Source organism: Ammodytes marinus, assembly GCF_949987685.1.
Source record: "Ammodytes marinus genome assembly, chromosome: 23".
Taxonomy (NCBI): Eukaryota; Metazoa; Chordata; class Actinopteri; order Uranoscopiformes; family Ammodytidae; genus Ammodytes; species Ammodytes marinus.
In genome coordinates this window covers 11,826,373-11,846,527 of record NC_137227.1, presented here as the reverse complement: position 1 = coordinate 11,846,527, position 20,155 = coordinate 11,826,373, and the positions used below count along the sequence as shown (strand labels likewise).

General features: G+C 41.1%; 1 protein-coding gene across 1 annotated transcript in view; it reads left to right on the top strand.

Moving 5' to 3' along the window:
• Nucleotides 1-20,155, top strand: part of nrxn2b (neurexin 2b) — a 580,176-nt gene that overhangs the window by 286,215 nt on the left and 273,806 nt on the right. The window contains exons 14-15 of the mRNA XM_080051970.1: nt 5,114-5,287; nt 11,106-11,225. Of these exons, the coding sequence (XP_079908096.1) occupies nt 5,114-5,287; nt 11,106-11,225 (294 nt within the window). The remainder of the gene's footprint in view (nt 1-5,113; nt 5,288-11,105; nt 11,226-20,155) is intronic.

Sequence of the window (20,155 nt, the reverse complement as noted above, 5' to 3'; positions counted from 1 at the left end):
ACATATGTACACAGGCGCAAACACACACATACACACACACACAAAACAGGACACCACATGATTATACAACTTATAATTTGGCACCAGCAATTATGGCACAAGCAGCATCAACATTTTGTATGTGCACCAATCGTCTTGTTGTGGCGTCTGCAGATTGGAGCGCCTCTGTAATTGGCTATCACGCAGCCCTTGCAGCTCCCTGCTGGCTGCCATTGTCCCAGCATTGCCTATGAAAATCAGCGCCACTGACTAACACTCATTCATTTGCACAGCCCATAGCATATAGCTATGTGTGTTTGTTTGTGTGTGTGTGTGTGTGTGTGTGTGTGTGTGTGTGTGTGTGTGTGTGTGTGTGTGTGTGTGTGTGTGTGTGTGTGTGTGTGTGTGTGTGTGTGTGTGTGTGTGTGTGTGTGTGTGTGTGTGTATGGGTGTGTGTGTATGGGTGTATGTGTATGGGTGTATGTGTGTTTTGGCATGTTTGCTTGTTTCTCATCTGCAATCATTCTTTTCCAATCAGAACCAGCATGAGGGCGAAACAACCACAAGTAACAGAGGGAGGGAGAGAGAGAGAGAGAGAGTGAGCACTCTAGACTCAGGGAAGCACAGATTGTTAACAGCATTTAATGGTCTGCTTTGTGTTCGCCAGGGAGTTGGCGAGCGGGAGAGCGTAATATTGTTTAGAGAGATGAGACCCAACAATTGTGCATTCACGGCCTGTTCTCATTATCAAACTTATCTTAGCGATTGGATATGAATAAAATATAGCTCAATAGTGTGCAAGACGTGGGCCTACCACTGCAATACATGCCATCGCTTCACTTGGGAGCCAATTACGGGGGCAAGAATGAAACACAAGTCTCGTCAGAGTTTGACACAGTGTACTGACCACTGTATTTTGGATTTAAACACTCCACCTTAAAAAAATCAAATAAAGCAAACTTTTCCCACAGAATAAAAATCCCAAAACTTCATCAACTTTATGTTCAGACATTAAACCCTATGTGTTCGTTTGGAATGAGTGCCAAGGGTTTTTTCCTACCATGAAATCAGTTCCCCTCATAGATAACTCAACATAATGAAAACAGTGAAATTGGAGCTATGAGGTTTTTGGATAGTGGCATGTTTTTTTTTTCTGACCAAATAATGACCAAGGGATGCAAATACCGCACATTGCTCCTCTATGAAAGCAAACTTGCAGTGTACAAAACTAATCACTAATATTGCTCTGTCTGCGTGGTCCTTTCTGCTATAGAAATCAAAGAAAAAGTTACAAATGGCCGTCACAGTTCCTGAGGTCAACCACACAATTCTCCAAGGACTCATAGATCACATTTACAGAGCTTTAAAACTGCTTGTATGAGGTTTTCACACCTTGCAAGACACATTTAAACCATTGCAGAGATCCATTTTTTCACTTAAAAAGCCCGATTGACCGGCGTACATGTTAAAGTCAATATGCTTTTCCAGGGCCCCCTTCTTCTTTTCATTCTAACTCCCTCCAAACGGCCCCTGAGAGGTCATTATGGTCACCGTAGCGATGTAGAGGTGGTCTGGTCTGTGGAGTTGTCTGTAACACTGTAATTGGCCCTGTATTGTGGAGGGCTGTGAGCTCTTCAGCAACACCAGGCATTCATCACTGCTGGGACACAGTTTATGGCTGAGAGGAAAGTGGTCACTCATCGTTTTAACCTGCAAATGCTAGATTCAGTCCCCCAAATACTGTGTATTGAGATCACATTCTTTAAATGGTAGAAAAACATATCTTGTTTCACATTATCATTGGTATAACATATGAATAAATATGTCCCATCCATATAATTGACACATGAAAATGTGTGTGTTATATCATTCTTAACTAACTTCATTTTTAAATGATGTTACCATTCAGGTTAGCATTTGTACATTGTTAGTAATAAATAGCTACTTACCTAAGGTTGAAAATGAAACCTTACTTAAAGGGGTAGTCAGCGATTCTGGAGAAGATTTGTTGAGAAAAAACACTTCTTGTCAAAATCAACTAATGTCATAATGGTCTGCTACCTGTGCTCTGAAAAAAAATCTTTTGTTAGTATTCAGCCTAGGTTCTGTAAACCAGTATGTAAACAGAGGGGTACCCTGAATTGTTCTACTGCATAAAAAGAAAAATATTACACACAAAAAAGTTTGGTTTGGAACACTCAGATGCTTGAACAAATGTATGCAGGTCCACTTGGATTGGTGTCGGGTATGACAATGTGAATTTCTCTCCCGTGAACATGGTTGCGAGCAGCTTTTAGATGTCAGTAACTGAAACCGCCATAACAAACATTCCAATAGCAACACTGTTGACATGTCACAGTTGTAAACATGCTAGTTAAGCTGTTATGTATGCTCAGGAACAAACCAAATGAATAAGGAATTCAAAAACTTTACCCAAAAATAAATCTGTAATTCAAATTTAAGTAACCCACTACGGAATGAACAACAATGAGAGCCCAGTTCTCTGAGTGAGTGGGTGTGTGTGACTGTGTGTATGTGTGTGCTGCATATTTATGCATTCTCTGTAGTCTTTACTACAGTGAAAAAAAAACATAACTTGCATGACTCATTTGTACAGTACATCTGGCACTTGGTCTTGTTTACTCCAGTTTATGCTGTCAGCCGGTGGAATCCCAAACAGTACGATTGGACTCCTGCAGGAAATGCACTTTTGTTTGATCTTTTGAGATTAGCTCCACACCGATAATTTCATATTTGCTAAATGGTTCTTACTGCCCACGATTTGCGCAGATCACTCAGCAGTCGGACAGCTAATGAATTTGTTATATTGATTATAATGCCCGGGAGCCCCCAGCTTGGGAAATATGAAGTGTCAAGTGCTCATTAATTCTAAGGAGAAGTTGGCAAACATCATTGACTCATTTCTTTACACTAAGGGTGTATTCACACATGCTGTGTTTAGTTCGGTTGAAACGAACTCAGGTGCACTTCCACCTTCGGTGCGCATCTTTCAGACAGGTGTGAATACAGCAATCGCACTCGGGGGCGGACCAAACAAACGCTCCGAGACCCAGCTGAAGAGGTAGTCTCGATGCGCTTCAAAACGCACTCTGCTGCAGTTCGTTTGTGGTGTGAATTTGGCCGGACTCGATCCGACTCAATTGCAGGAAGCACTGCGCCTTTTCTTTCTTTTCTTTTTTAATAAATCGCCATCAGCTTCACATTATGGGAAAGTGTTGTTGTCGCCATTGTTAGGAAGATTAGTTGTGGTTTGACCGGGAGCCCCGAGCGAAAATATTACATTTGATAATGATGCGTGCGGATCAGCGATCAGATGGAGAGGAGCGTCTCCCGTAGCCTACAGTGCCAACAGGTTCACGCTGCGCTTTGCATGAAGTGTGTGTTTTTATTGTTCTTCCCAACGGGACCGTCAATACTGTCCCCGTGTCAGTTTGGTGCTGAACTGCGCCGAACTGACACCCAGCTGATACACAGCTTAATCAGCTGTGTTTCAGTTTGAGCCTATTCTTCACGCGAGTCGCGCGTCCAGCAGCAAAAATACAGTAAAAATGATGTTTCACATCGTAGGCTAGAAGCCACATAACGTGGCATTGTCATAGGGCTACATATTATAAACATATGAAACAACAATAATTAGATTTTTTTCTTCTTTATTTATAGGCTAGATGTAGGCATTTTTATTATTTTTAACTCCATATTATATCAATGATAAATTCGCAGTTTTTACTTCGTTCTTCCTGCTTCTCTCCACCCCAGAATGTCTGTCCAATGAATGAATGACCTTAGATCACGTGTGGTTTTGCTTCGTAATGCTGGTTCACTTGCAAAAGGGGCAATATGAAAGTGGACCACACCAAACAAAAAAATCCAAATTCTATTTGGTCTGGACCAAAGCAAGTGAACTAACGGACTTTCCATGTGTGAATACACCCTAAGTCCACATATAATTGACCTTGTGGCTCATTGCTTCTCTGGGTTTGCTAAAGTTCCGTTTTTTTCCCCTGTGAAAATGACATCACTTTTTTATGTTTATATCACTAAGAATGTTTTCCCGACGATGATCCCTGTCCCCGCAACCGAATGTCATCCCTTGTGTGAAAGATTTTTGCTTGCTGTTCATTATATGCCCGCTTAATGATAAAGCACAATGTAGGAGTGTTGATGATGTGAAATGCCTGAAGCGTTTCAAAAACCCTGTGTTTATTCATATGCACTTACATCAAAGGGCCTCTCTTTGTGCTTTTCATAATTTCACTTGGCATTTTCCTCACACTTCTATTGAACAAGAGGTGCTGAGGGAGAAAGAGAGGGATAGAGAAATAGAGAGAAATAATTGGGCTTAAAAGAGGATGGATATTTCCCCTTTTATGTGGTAATATAAAGAGACCTTAATTGTGCACAAGCGCTTAGAACAAACCCCAAGCTCAGCTTTGCCATCTAGCTGAGGATTCACAAATTCTGCCCGAAAAAAAATGCTGAAAATGTGAATATTCTGTTCTTGTCCCCGAAGATCCCAGTGTATGTGGACAGACACGCTCACGGAATAAATCACTCTAAGCATCAGATGCCATTCTCAACGCTGCAGGCTCGATGCTGTACAGTCTATTTGTGTCGACCCTAAGCTACTTCTTTGAACCGTGCAATCATCAAAACATGTTTTCTTAGTGCCTGTATCATTCGACAACAGCAACACTAAGGAGACATTTGATATTATTAAGTAGAGGAATCAGGAAGAGGTCACAAAACAAGCACAGACAGTACCGTGGCCTGTGTATGCGACACTGTGCTCTATATACATTGAGTACTTTGAAGTTCATGTTTGCATGTTAATGTAAATTAGAACGTGAATGAATTTGCTTCATCATTAAAAAGTGGTTCTACAAAGGTTCTACAGAAAACGGCCACACGTGACGTGTAACTCCAGCCTATTTGTCGAGTTTTAATTTGCAATGTGCTTCGTTTAAATAGGACAAACAGGCTCAAACAAAATGAGTTCTGTGCATATATTAATTTCAATTCGCCAGTTCTTAGAGTTATTCCACATTTATTTATAGACTGTTAATGTGAAATCCTTCATTTTCTCACAGGTGGTTTTCAATGTGTGTTTTTGCAGGGGAGCTGTACATCGGTGGCGTGATCAAAAACATGTACAGCAATCTGCCCAAGCTGATTGCATCCCGGGACGGGTACCAGGGCTGCCTGGCCTCCATTGACCTGAACGGGAGACTCCCTGACCTGATCGCGGATGCACTCCACAGGGTGGGCCAGGTGGATCGAGGCTGCGATGGTGAGCCATGCCCTTACACACACAGCAATAGTCAAAGTCGTGTGTAATTGGGAATATCAGATCAGTTAAAGGTGGAGTCAGTGAGTCTGGAGAAGGCTTGTTGACAAAATCACTTTTTGTCAAAATCAGAACTGTCTGTGATATGTGTGTACTGAACAAAAGTCCCAGTGTTAATACGAAGCCTAGGCTCTGTAAACGGTAGCTACGGTGGGCCAACTTTGTTTACATATTGTTTGTTTACATACCCGTTTACAGAGCCTAGGATGCGTACTACCATACATTTAGTATGCATAACTAACTTCCCATTTCAGAAAAAAACAGTACTTTGCAACAATTCTAGAGAACGCTTGTTGACAAATTCAGTTTTTGTCAAAATAAGTGAATATTCCTTCAAGTCCTGCTACCTTTTCGTATTGTGTATGTGCTGAAAAAAATCTGGTGTAAATACACAGCCTAGGCCCTGTAAACTGGTAATGTAGAAAAAAGGGTATGTACACATTGGGCCCACCATAGCTTTGTGTTCAGCACACACACATTACAGACAGGTAATGGACCGTGAGGGGATATTCACTGATTTTGACCGAAATATGTTTTTGACAACGCGCCTTAAGGCCGTTTCAGACGGTAGGCGACATTCCGCTCGCGTTGTCGCCTGGCACCGCGGCTTCACTTTGCGCTCTCCGTGTGACGTGACGGGCGGACGAGCGCGATTGTGATTTTTCAACCGCCGCGACAAAAAGATAAACAGTTCTCAACTTTTCCAACGGCTCCTACGAGCGCGCGCAAGCGTTCGACGAGCACGGAAGCGACAGTTCCACGGGAGTGCGCCCGCTTGTCGTGCCGCCTGACAGAACGCCGCGCCTTCTCTCTGCCCGCTCGCCTCTCCATTGAGAATGCATTGCCAGGGGCGACAAACGCGTTCCGTCTGAAACGGCCTTTATACAGACGACACCTTTAAAACCCAAAGTTAGCGGTACTTATTTATTATCCTTAATTTAAGTTTAACTCCATTAATCACTTATTACATCCATCTCAAGTCCAAAGGTAAAAGGTAAATTACAATTATTACTCCTGTAAATCAACAGGCAGACAAAATCAAATGGAATTGATATCAAGTGTACAATCCAGTGCTCCTGTTAATACAATTATTTCCCACAGAGAATGCAACTTTTCACCAATTTCTCATCAGGGATAACTGAAATTCAGAACAGATGATTACGAGAAGGGAAGTCATGAGAGGGGTCGGAATCTGTTTTTTTGCACAATATTATTTACATCTGTCAATTAGAATTAAAAACCAAAACAACAAGCGGTGTTTGATTGCTAAATGTTTCCCAGTACTGATCTGTGGTTTAAGTTGTTCCGTAAAAAAGGAAAAACAAAAATATTTTTCTCACTGAACAAAAATAAATTTGTATTCACCTCCTCGGTCCTCTGTTTTAAATCACTACTCTACCAAACCGTTCTCTTTTCATTTGTGCGCATAAACTATGTCTGCTTGCTGGTCTGAATACAAACAAGACCACATGCACAGAGCTTTCTGGTAAAGACACACCAGAATAATTTTTAGCTGTATTTGTATATGTGGCTGCTATGCCCTGTTATACACCGGATAACACTGCCCAAATACTGACAGCTCTATAGGTACTCTTTAGACTCTAAACCCTTGTCCTCTGTATATCTTCTCTAGTACCCCATAGAACTAGCACAAGGGAGGTATCTTTCTCCTCTTAATACTAGTGTCAGTGTGGCTAATCTCAGCGACAGCCCACCCTCATTGCCTTTTTTTGCATCATCAATCTTTCATTTGTTGTGTTTTTTTCTTTTTTTTTACGTCTGCTGTGTTCGGAGCATGTCTGTTACAGGGCTCCAGTGTCGGGTTGTTAATCCTGAGTATAACAGTGGATTTTGACTATAGCATTTACCCTTCCACACACACAGACACACACACACACACACACACACACACACACACACACACACACACGTCCCTGCCACCACATCTCTATGCCCTTCTGAGTGTCGAGGACTACAGACTTGATTTCCCAGAGGGCCGCATTGGCCAACTCGAAAGCAGTACTGATCCAGGTTTCTTTTTGTTTTTTTTCTCTAACTTTTTTATACTTTTTTTTTCTCGGTCCCCAACACTGCCAGCCAGCCTTATTACCTGCCCCCAGTTATACACAGCAATTACTTTGCTGCAAACACAGTTTAAACCCGCATTAAGCTAACATATTGACTCCCGCAGGCGTCTGAAATGGATGCTAATATTTGTTAATGATTAGATGTGACATGGAGCTGAGCAGTTGTAATTGACCAGTTTGTAAGGGTGGACCTTTTTTCTTTTGACAAATAATAGTATTGCCAAGCCTGAGGCTGTTTCAAATCCATGTATTCCCTTGTTGATATTACTGAAATAACATTTTAAAAAGCAATACAATATTCTATAATCAAATTTTGAAAATCAGAAAAGGTGGAGTCAGTAAGTCTGGAGAAGGCTTGTTGACAAAATCACTTTTTTGTCAAAATAAGACCGGTCCGTACGTTGTGTGTGCTGAACAAAAATGCCGGTGTCAATACACAGCCTAGGCTCTGTAAAAGTTGCTAGCTACCGTGGGCCAACTTTGTTTACATATCATATGTTTACATAACTGTTTACAGAGCCTAAGATAGAGCCTACGTATTAGGACAGGTAGCCGATAGTGAGGAGATATTCATATTATGAATTCTCCAGAATCGCTGACCCAACCCTTTAAGTTGCAACTTTTAAATGCATTAGTTTTTTCTAGTTTTGATTGACCTTTTAAAAACAAGAGCTAGGATACACTCTCCCAATTAAAAATAAATAAATAGCAACACTAATAAAGATGAGTTTTCCCGAAAATGCAGTGTTGTCCTGGGTACACATGGATGACTGCCAGTGTCCTGACCTAGTGTGTTCTGAGGTCACTGTGAACAGCTTGTGGTGTTGGGAATACAGAGTGGTCAGAGGTGCCTGTTGGTTCCAGTCTCTTTAGACGTAAGGCCAACAGAAAGGGCAGAACATTGGGTTTGTTCTTGTAGCTTTACTGACTCAGGGTATCGCAACCACAGAGAAAGAAGCAGACAGGGGAAAAGGGAAGGAGACTGAGACAGAGAGGGGTGGAAGGGCAGGCACATAAACAGTGTTGCTGACTCACTGTAGCTCAAGAGGGTGGCAGACATAGGAGAAACTTACAATTTGTAGCAGTAGAAGCTAACTGTGATTATATTACTTTCTAAGATTAGTGGAAGATTAAAATGCAAAACTATTTGAAGATTGTCAGAACGTCCACAATCCACATTTAGAAAAATAGGACACCACTCAAAAGATGTTAGTCCCACTCGAACATTTGTTTCATTGTGAAATTGAAATAACACCTACTTCAAAAGAGAAGGAAAATAAAGCTAGCAACACTAAACTCCCATATCAGTATTGTTTGTCCTTTCCACATACTGTAGGTCAAAAATGCTTTCCATACAGCTTACAATTTCTGAGCACACCTTCTAGTAGAATACCAAATATTCTCTAACACTAAGTGATGCATCGTATATTTAATGCACATTTTAAAGGTCGGGGAGAACTTCTCACTTTGGCCTGCTCTGCACCGCCAATATGTGAGCAGATGTTTGCAGTTGTAACCCAGCTGTTAGCTGTGGACGCAGGTGACAGCAGCGAGGGAGTATAGATGTGTGTCCATGTTGTGTGTTTTTTACAGTGATGTTAGGTTTACTGTTGAGGGTTTTCATGAACCCTTGGAGCATACCCAGCAGATGGTAGTTTAATGCCCCACCAAACAAAAGGCATCTAATAAACTGGCGCTCAGGCAGCCTTGCAAAAGTAGTGTTTGGCTGATCAATAGTTGAAGCAAAGAGTGAGAAAAAGTGATTACACGGCTTGGTTATTAATTATGACAAGATGCTAAATTACCTCCCCAAGGGAACCTTTTTATTGTGAGTAATTGATGGTGCAATTAGGAACTAACAGAACAAATGTTAGGAGGGAAATGACACTGAATTTAAGCGGACATTTTGGAGCAGATAGTCACGCTCTTATGGATATGCACTTTCTTTATTTTTTTATTAGTAATTTATTTTCAAGACATTTATTTATTTTTATTATTTTTTTGAGATGGGGAATAGGGAATATTTTTTTTAATTGGGCCATTTGTAAGTTATACTGTGAGATGTCTGTTTATCTATGTGGAAACAAATTAGTCTGGCACCGAACCATAGGTCTTTAGGAATGTTTGTGTTTAATTGAGATTTTAATGAGAATCCCCACCACCACTGACACAGCAGCCACCATACTTGTATTCCTTACAACCCTCTTGCCTATGACTTAATCTGCATCCTGTTCTAATATATGTTGTTGGCTCCATGCGCCCCAAGACCTGGTTATAACACCAGGTCAAGCCTCAAATCAAGGTCGAATTTAATCTGAATACATTTCTATGCGACATTAATCAAATGACTTTAGGTCTAAGGATGACTGCAACCTGTATTTGGTTGGAGTCATTGGGTCTTTTTACAGTTATTCAAAATATGAGGTTCAGGATTTGTTTGAAACTTCAATGCTGGTAAACAATTAATCAACAGAGTTAGTCAGCAATAAAGGATAGACAAGTCCCTCTTTAAGCAGTACTATGTGTGCCCATATGAACATTAAAACATACATGCATACATATACATACATACACACACACACACACACACACACACACACACACTCACTCGCATATACTCACACACACACACCCACATAACCACACACACACAACCACACATAAACACACACACACTCGCATATACTCACACACACCCACATAACCACACACACACAACCGCACACACACACACACACACACACACACTGAAACGCGATTCCAGTGCAAGTGAGTGAGGACACCAGGACACATCGCTTAACACTTTCAACTACAGTTAGCTAATGGTTTCAAGTATCTGTATAATACAAAAAGTGTTAGCACAACATTTCTGGTATTGTTCCATCAACAAGTGTTTGAATGTAAATCTTTATTATTAAGGACTCAGATGGTCCACTCACATCCAACATACACACACACATAGAACACATTAAAATACATTACTCAATAAAATACTGTACTAAAATAGGTGCAAGCTATCATGCCAATGCTTTCGAAGCCTGGATGTGAACCTATAGCCCATCATAGGGTTGGTTAAGCCCATAATGATGCCATTCTCTGACAAATCCAAACGACACATGAAACTGAACATCAACTTTCGCAACAGTGCCTGACATGTAGGTACATTAGAGGACACAAATAACTGGCTAGCACTGTGCCACCTAGGAACACGCAGCAACAACCTCATGGCATCATTATATGCCACTCTAAGCCTCTGCATACTTCTCACTCTGTAAGAGGACCACAGATGAGCTGTATACAGCGGCGTGACATAAGCCCTAAACAGAGCACACTTAACATCTGTGGAACACATGGAAAATTTCCTCAACATCATGTTGGCCTGTGCATATATTTTACACCATTGACGACGAATGTCACTGTCATCCATGAGATCATCTGAGAAGACATGTCCTAGATATTTTAATTCCCTGGATAATAAACTATACAATGTTAATATCATATATTCCTATGTACCACCTTGTAAAGGTGTCCTCTGCTGCTATAGCCTAGGGAAGTGGAATGCTATCAGTGCTGCTATTTGAGTTTTGTTTTCTGGGTCAGCGTAATCTGCTATAAATACTATAGCTCTTGCTACATTGGATGCACTGAACTATGTCTTTGGCTATCCCCCTCAGGACCCAGTACCACCTGTACGGAGGAGTCCTGCTACCATCAGGGGGTGTGTCTCCAGCAGTGGGAGGGCTTCACCTGTGACTGCACCATGACGTCCTATGGAGGTTCATTTTGCAACGATCGTAAGTCAACCATTTAGTTTTGTGTTGTGATTTCCCTTCTTTGAGTCTGAATGGCTGCTGGAATGAGTGGTGCAGTAGGTAGAGATATCGGTATTTGCACAGGTGGTGCTAGCACTCGGTTGTTAAGGCAATGATGCAGAGGGTAACTTTCTCAATGCAGCAAGAGACTGTTGCTCTTTCGAAGGTTTAAGGAATTTCATTACTCAGAGTGTACAATGTAATGTCAGCCAATACAAGGTATCCTCCTTCATGTTGGTTGGACAGGAGAAACAGTGATTAAACTCCTGTGTTGCTGCCATGTGGTCACCTGTTGGGTTGCTGGCAGTAAAGGAGTTGAGTAAGGAAGTGATGCAGAGTGGGCAAAATTATTTGTTTCTCAAAATGTGTTATTTATTCTTAATCAGATTTAAGTGTATATGTCCTAGATCGACGGTATGTATTCATTGTAATATGATTGTGACCAGATGTACTGCCCATCGATGTAGCTACATTGTATATAGTTGCATAGATATTGCATAGGAGGAACCAAGCTAAGGTAATCGTAACCGTAATGTTCCAGCATTGGAAATTACCTCTTGAAAAAATTAATTATGATGACTTCTTGTCTAGGAGCTGTTAATTAAATGGACTGCAAACATCTGCTACTCCTAGAAAATGCGAGTGTGATATTTGATCAACTCGCTACTTGTTACTGTGCCAACACAAGTTGAGTTTTGGCACTAGTGGTGTGCTGTACTTCATTTTGATTTCTAAGTGTTACAACAGGATACAACAGGTGAAAGTGCACTTTGGCGTTCGCAGAGATCTTTCAATTGTATTTTACAGAAATGCAAAGCTCAGCTTAGTCAACTAAGGCTTATTTTCAATTAGCATTCAGCACTCCTCACACAGGCTTGATTTAAACAGGGGCAGAGGCAGGGCGAAAGGCTAATAGACTTGTTTGCACAAGACTTAGTTTTGCTTATTGAGTGGTCAGTGCTGAATTAAGCTGTATCACCCTCACCTTGTACTACTGCTTTGTTATTTTAAACCACCCTATGTTTCATTTATGATGGATTAGTTTATCTTTGATAAGTGCGTGCTGTTGCTGTTGTTATGCTACCTGCCATGTTAGCTAGACATAATATGAGCATATATGAGTGGGGTGTGTGACAGTGAGGGGATGATTAGCAAGGTGCTTTTTGGCTCTTGGAGGACTCGGATAATAAACTGATCCTTCTGCGTGGCAGCCATTGTCGAGATAAGTCGATAGATCTCGGGCTTCTTGAGAGAGAGGAGAGCAAAATGATGAAGAGAGCAGACGAGAGAGGGGTAGCTCAATCCTGCAGTTCGAGTGATTGCCCATGGGGAGCGTTTGAGGCTTTGCAGTGCCAGGTTCCCAAAGATGACAGCTAGAGAAGTGTGTAGCAACAGGGGAGCTTCCCAACATGTGTTCTCACAGCACTCACCTAGGGGATGTGTATGTTCTGTGCGAGTGTGTGTGGGTGTGTAGTGGAGGGAAAGAACCTCAACAGCAAGCCTGAACAAAGATTGTATAACCTTAGACACAACAAAAACAACAATACAAGCAAGTCTGTCGGAGTGCACCACAGGCTGCCTTGTTATGCAGTCACTTCTACATTTGTTCAAACTCCATGAAAATCGTTGGACATAAAAGACAGCTGGCTGCCTCCTAATCGTTTTGTTTCTAAACTTACACTATTCTATACTATTCTTCTGACATTATGGGTTCAATGGCTGCTGTTTAAAGTTCTCTTCCCTGCACTGTTTTTTTTTCTTGAAACTTTTGCAATGTTTTTTTTTTTTTGTGAGAGAGGTTGCAATACCACAGTATAAGGCATTGACATTATATTAGAGAACAGCCACCGCCTTCGACATTCTGACAGCACAAAATCTCAATGCGGCCTATTTCAAAATAAGATTGCAGGGGAAAACTGCTGTCCAATTTCATTTGAAATCAAAAAGTGAGTCAATGTGTACATATAACAGTATTGCGGCCTCTCTCACAGTGTGCATGCATTGCTATCGCTGTTGCTGTGTTCTATTGCAGCGTGTAATTTTCTTCCTTACAGCAGCCACACACCTTCGGACCAGCCCCACCGACTTCATTTCAGCCAATTTTGGAACGTTTAAAAAGCGTATTTCATCACTTGACCTTGAGAGCGTGCCTCTCTCTTCATCATCTTCTCTTTCTTATCATGTGCGTGTCCGTACCTCTTGCCATACAATTGGCCTTGGATCCTTGATTCACAATCCTTGAATCGACAATTTATCATCCTCTGAGACATTGTTCTTGAATCTGCTCTGGAAAACCAAGGTAAGACTTAATTTCAGAATAACACTGATGCCCAAGGTATTGGAGATATCGCATCCTCTTTTTTTTTTGTTCAGCGGACTGGCAGTACTCACTTACAGCCCCTATGTTCATGGTTACGCTCTATCTTTACTCCAATATAAAATAGCTCTCCTCTTTTCCCTATACAAACGTGCCCTTGAATTGTCGTTTACATATCTGACATGGATAGCTTTGAAAGGGGTTTAATTCCGTATAGAATTGTCCACGCAATCACCTTGATGTGCCTCTATTTCTGCGTCTGCATGCGTAATGAGAATCAGAGTGAGATAAAGAGGTGCATGGGTTGTATCCCTTTGTAGCTACATAAAGAGTACGGATGTATGTCTTCAAAAGAAGGGACGGAAATAGGACCAGAAAGAATGAATCACAAAGAAACAGCCTGCCATGTGATCACACTGCACAGCCATACTGTGAGAAATACAGAGCACACAGGCAGTACACACACTCATACTCCACTTCTGTGTAACCTTCTAGGTGCACACTAGGTAGCCAAATCCATACTGTTTATACTCTCACACACGTATGCATGCACTTTCATCAGTTTGTCTAATTAGAGCACACTTCCATGTTCTTGTCATCAAAAGTTCAGATGCGTTTTTTTTTCCACAGTATTGTTTTTTTTTTAGTTTGTCATTTTAAAATGTGGGGTCATTCACGTCTTTAACAAAGTTGTTTCCTGTAAACAGTGTATCGAAACATTTAAAATACAGTTTTGCAGTTTACATTTTGTATAGAGAAAAAAATCTTTATATCAATTCTGCCTGCCAATCAAGCTTGGGTTTTTAAGTTGAACAATAGTTCCTTATCTCTGAATGTCCTCGTCAAGGAAGCTATTTTTGAGAGCCCATATCCGGATTAAGACGCAACAGCTTTACTCTCTCTCCCCTCATTCTCAAGTCATACTGGACTGCCTTCTTTTTTTTACTGGCATTGCTTATTTATGAGCATCCACGTGACATAGTAGATAGGAAAAGACACCATTGGGGAAGCCCAACAGCTTGTTTGGCAGAGAGTTTATTTCAGAAGGCCAGGGTTAACACCGTTGCCTTTTACCTGTGGATAAAAGGAAACTGCACGCTGCTCACTCACACTGAATACATATGTCAAGTTGCAATCAGTGTAGCCATGCTGCCAAGTAGTGGGACGGTTCAGACTGCAATGTGTGGGAATGTTTGTGTGTCTGAAGTCATTTCAAAAGGCTCCAATCCCATTTCAGAATCTCCTCATTTTGTTGAAGAGCATTGTTGGCACCTGTTCAGTGACCCGTTCCGTTGGTCAGCTTGCTCTTGACAAGCCTACCGTGCTACACTCTGGACCTTGACAGTCACATGTACACGCAAGTATTCTCCAACAGTATATTGTATCCCATGTTTTTGCCTATAGCCCTTCTTTTCTGTTCTCAATAACAGCAAAAACAGCTGGTCCTGTAGGATTGGAAACATATCACTTTCAATTGGAAATGGAAATGGAGGCTGTTGCTGTTGAATACTGTAGCACTACTGTAAAGCACACAGATGCAATTGAGGAACAACAAACAGGGGAAAAAATGTGTCTTATACCTACTCTTAACATTGGCACACAACTTGAACACCAGAGAGCATTTGTTATTCAGCAGCAGCGTGTGGTGATTGACTGGTCTATTTGTCTCTGCGTAGCGTATAAGTGGGCCACTTGGTATTCTGCCTTATTCATCTGGAACCAACTCAGACAGAGATGCTGTGTAAGTGCGTGCAGAGTACGAGGGCTTTGTTTTTCTCTCGCTCTCTCTCTCTCTCTCTCGTCCTCCGTTTATTTCGAGTCAAAAACGAGACGGAGTGGGGGATGCTGGGAGGGAAGGGGGGTGTGTCCGTCCAATTCTGTATTCCACTGTATGCATTTGCTGGGCGTTAGCACAACGCGTGCCTGAATATACTGTGTATATATATACAAGGAATCCATGCTGCCGGTGCATAGTGCTGTCAGGCATACTAATTGAGTGCTGGTGTGTTTTTGCAGCACTGCTGAATGATTTCAATCTACCTCCTCTTCCAATCCCCCATGCCTATATATTGTTTCCTCTTCACTGAGAACAAAATGAAAATATCAACAGTATTCATCAGTTCCAGTTTGCTCACTACCAACAATTTGACTTTACTGTGAGTTCAGGAAATAATAGCTTTAGGGTTAGGTTTAGAATTTGGCAACATTTGATACTCCCACCTTTATTTGGAGACTTTGTGTGGGATCAAACGGTAGACTTTTGGTCTATTGAAGGCCCCTCATGTGGCCATGACAGCACAATTCCTTGTGCCTTCACAATCTTCCCTTTCACTTTTCAGTAGACAATATGTTTAAGTTTGCATTTAAAGTAGCACTTTGTTTCTTGTGTCCTTTATTAATGCCTAGTGAAGGTAACACTACTAAGAAAAATGTCTCCAACAAATCAGAAGTACTATACCGTCCTATGGTTAATGCTCAATAAGCTTGATAGGTTTCACCAGGAAACGGTCACGCCTAGCCCTCCTTTTTGCATTATCCCTTTACCAAACCTAAATGAATTTCGATAACTGAAATGCATTCTCCCCAGTTACTCCACAGGAGATCGTTTGCTGAGTTTGTTGTTTGCAAAAAAATCAAAGATGGATCCTGCATGGTCTTTAGGGGCAAAGCCTCCCCAATCCAGTCCTCCACTGTATGCCTGTGTAACGCACGTGGTTTAGGCTTAAACATCGATTGCGAGGACACTTGTTGTGATGAAGGTCACACCGGCTTCAACATGGACTCTGTGCTCAACACAGCATGGATCAAGACAGATTTAAAAGGGGGGAAGCTTAAGCGCTCTCAGATTCCCATCACCCAGCTGAAAAGAACGCAGGAGGAATGAGTAAGCAGAGCTGCATAAATAAGCTCCCCTTCAAACCCCCTGATCCAATAAGGGAAATCAACTGTTTTCACCAAAGAAATAGTCTGGGAGAAAATACTAAGCACGGTGGCACATACAAATCCAACTCACGCGCTTGTGTCTGACTAGATTTGGTTTGGGCTCATATTCTCTTTCACTCCATTCTTCTCATCTTTTGTTCACTGTTGTTATTCACTCACTCCTCCCACCTCCTCTGCGTCTCATCTTCTCTTCAATGCGCAAGTTTTTATGCCGGGGCGTCCCAAAGAACTGCTGTCCAGACCTGGCCAATTAACAAGCACCTCATTAGGCCGGAAACACAGTGTGAATCCTGAATAATTACTATGGCTTGCTTCTTTTCATGCCCATATAAATACACACACACACACACACACACACACACACACACACACACACACACACACACACACACACACACACACACACACACACACACACATAAATCCTCTTTACTTTTAGATTTGGGCTTCTCCAAAAAATTGAGATGCAGAGAGACCGGGGGAGTCAGCAGCTATCTTTCCGTTTGCAGACACTGTGAGTGAAAGCAAGGGGGCATAGAAATGAGAGGATGGCTGGAAAGCAGGGCAAAGAAGAGAGCGCACAAGTGAGAAATTAAATAGTGTTTGGGCATGCAAAGGCAATTTTGGGGTCCAGCACTAAGCCCGTTGGGACTTAAGAAGTTGCCATGTCAAAAGCTTGAAGGGGATTGGTTGAGTCAGCTTGCCACATTCTGTGTCTTGTGATGCTGAGGGTGGTGGATGAAAGTTAGAGTTGGCTCAACATATGGCTTGTATATGGAGGGTACCATTCACTAGGATTAATTAAAAATGTAAATAAATATGCTAGTTTTCAAGACCTAATGGTAAATGTGCAGTAGATGGGTGTGTCAGAAAAGTGAAAAAATTGTATATTCTCATAACTGAATAAACAAACTTTACTCAAGGAAAATTGGAACCCTTGCCACTGTTTAAAATTTAGAAAGCTACATTTAAAGTGACTGTTTAGAGCAAATATAATAGTGATATGTTTAGTTCCAGGTGCCTGAAAAAGATTTTGTTTGAATTTATAATAGTAGAATTATTCAATACTAAAAAGTGTATGTAGAGTAAGTATGTTTCGTAAACTAACTGCAGATTTTGCATATGTAAACAAATCCCCCTCCTCTGAAACTGCATGGGGCACCTTTAAGATATCTCACCCATAATAACAATATTAGTAGTTTATATTTGATTATCTGTTCCGTTTAGGGTCCTTTATTGCAACGCCTGTCTTCATATCTTTCCTAGCGTGTATTTGTCTATGAGCCTGGTAGCTTTGGCAGGTAAACCATGCATCTGCCTGACGTCCTTTTGGTCTTGATGAGTTCATGTTTTGTGGTGAACCATTGGAGATTTTCCAATCCTTGCTGAGTTGAAATTAAAGACCAGATGAGCTTTTACACCACAATGTGCTTTTACAGGACAATTAAAAGGTGCTCTATAATTGCTTCAAGACCACTCCAGTCACTTGCAAACATTATCAGAAGCCCTTCATGTAATGTACGCTGGAATGAGTAGAGGAGAGCAGAATTATAAAAAGAAAAGGATGAAAAACAGCGGAAAAGCAATTATTTCTCACTCGCACTGAGTTCACACGTTTCATATTAGTCGATCCCTTTGTTGATGCTTTGTAAATAGCCGTGTCGCTCATCTGACTAGTGTCAATATTCTGGACCTGATTGAATTTGGTGGTGCAAATACAGTACACACCTTGACAAACATCTCTAGGAGAGCGGTATTTTATGTATTGTGTGTGTGTGTGTGTGTGTGTGTGTGTGTGTGTGTACATTTATCTATTGCTATGCTGTATGTTACTGCTGTTTGTCTAACTTCTGTTGCTATGTTGAATATGTTATTGTTGTCTGTGTGTGATTTTACTGGCTATAGTACAGTGTTGTCTTGTTCTCTCCCTCTCCCCTTTCCCCCCAGGAGGTCATTCACCTCCTACCAGGCCATTGCTTAAATAAGACATTGTTTCTTAGCAATTTTTGCCTGTTTAAATAAAGGTTGATGATGATGATGATCTCATTCTCAATATATTTCAGTATTTCTTTTCACTTATTCTGACTCACGGTCACATGGGATGGATATGTTAATCCATTAAAAAGTAGTTTAGCTTATTATCCCAAGCTTTAATTGTAATGTTGTATTATCCACATTGTAGTAAACATTCATGTTGCTGTTGTCATAACATGAGGCTTAGCACATCTACAATTTCTACATACATCTATGCAAAAAAGTGTTAGGCAGTACTTAGGAATCACTGAGGAGTTATCACAGTCAGCCACAGTTCTTGTCAGTGTGAGCCTGCCCTGGACAAGGGCAATACAGGCAGATGCTGAGTTTATCATTGGTTGTGCTGACCACCGGAAATATAAGCCGTTGCTTTAGGAATGGATATACTATATTGGATAGTACTGTCTGCACGTAGGATTTGGTGGGATGAAATACTGTTATGTCAGACAGACAAATCCCCTCATATTAAGTCTCCTCCAGATACACTTTTATGCATAACACACACACACACACACACACACAGGCTTGTACACACAAAAAAAAAACTCTTGGAGAAAGTCAATGTTTCTTAAAGACATCCAAACTGAGTTGAGAGTAGACATTTTACTCAAGTTGACATGGTAGATCATCAGGAATGACAAATAGACACACACAAACACACACACACTGACACAGACAAGCATACACACACATCGTCCTTATACTGTATTTATCCCTTTGGGGATAAATTGAGCGGACAATTTGCTCTTCACCTTGTCCTCTCCCTCAACTCCTATACCTCCCTGCCCTCTATTCCCTGTACTAGTCCAATTCATTTCTTCCCCACCGCTGCTCTCTGCATGTTGGGGGGGAATTCCATGTCAATTTTAACGGGGCTTAAGCATTTAGAGCATGAACAATTCAAACACTCGTACTATGATGTTAATTTAATTGAGGCCTTCCAAGTCTATTCAAGCCTGAATAAGTCTTCATTGAGGGTAGCATATCACCAATTCAAATATGGGCTTTTATTTCATAAAGGTGACACGTGTGTGAAGTCACCTTCCCTTTCGCAAAAATCACACATTTCTTCTCTTGATATTTTTCAAAAAAGGTCAGAATTTTTTTTTTCAGTCAGCTGTTCACTCTTTCATTTATGAATTCTCTAAATAGTTGCTCTGCTTCTGATATAAGTACAGTGACATTCTCTGCATATTGCACTATGTGGAGGCAATTTCCCTTTGTCCCCTGGCTTCATGGTAATTTCATATCCAAATGATAAAGCCTGCTAAACATAGCGCCGTAGCAAATGTCAGAATAGATCAGAGATATATTTGTTTTCTTTTTTTGCTGAAATACTCAGCAATGTTTGACACTTTGTTTTACATGCTTCATTATGCATCATCCCCACATTGGTAGAGGCGATGATGATGATAAAGCAGTAGAAATCACCAAGTCTAAATCAGAAAGAATAGAACATATGTTCAACTTTGCTGTTGATCTCGGAGGCAAATAAATCTAAACACAACCAAAAGTACTGATCAATTTGGTGAAATTAATATGGTTTGTGGCTCCTGTTGAAAGATGTAATCAACAAAGCACCACGTCTTACAGTGTCCCTGAGCAAGAATCCTCTCAT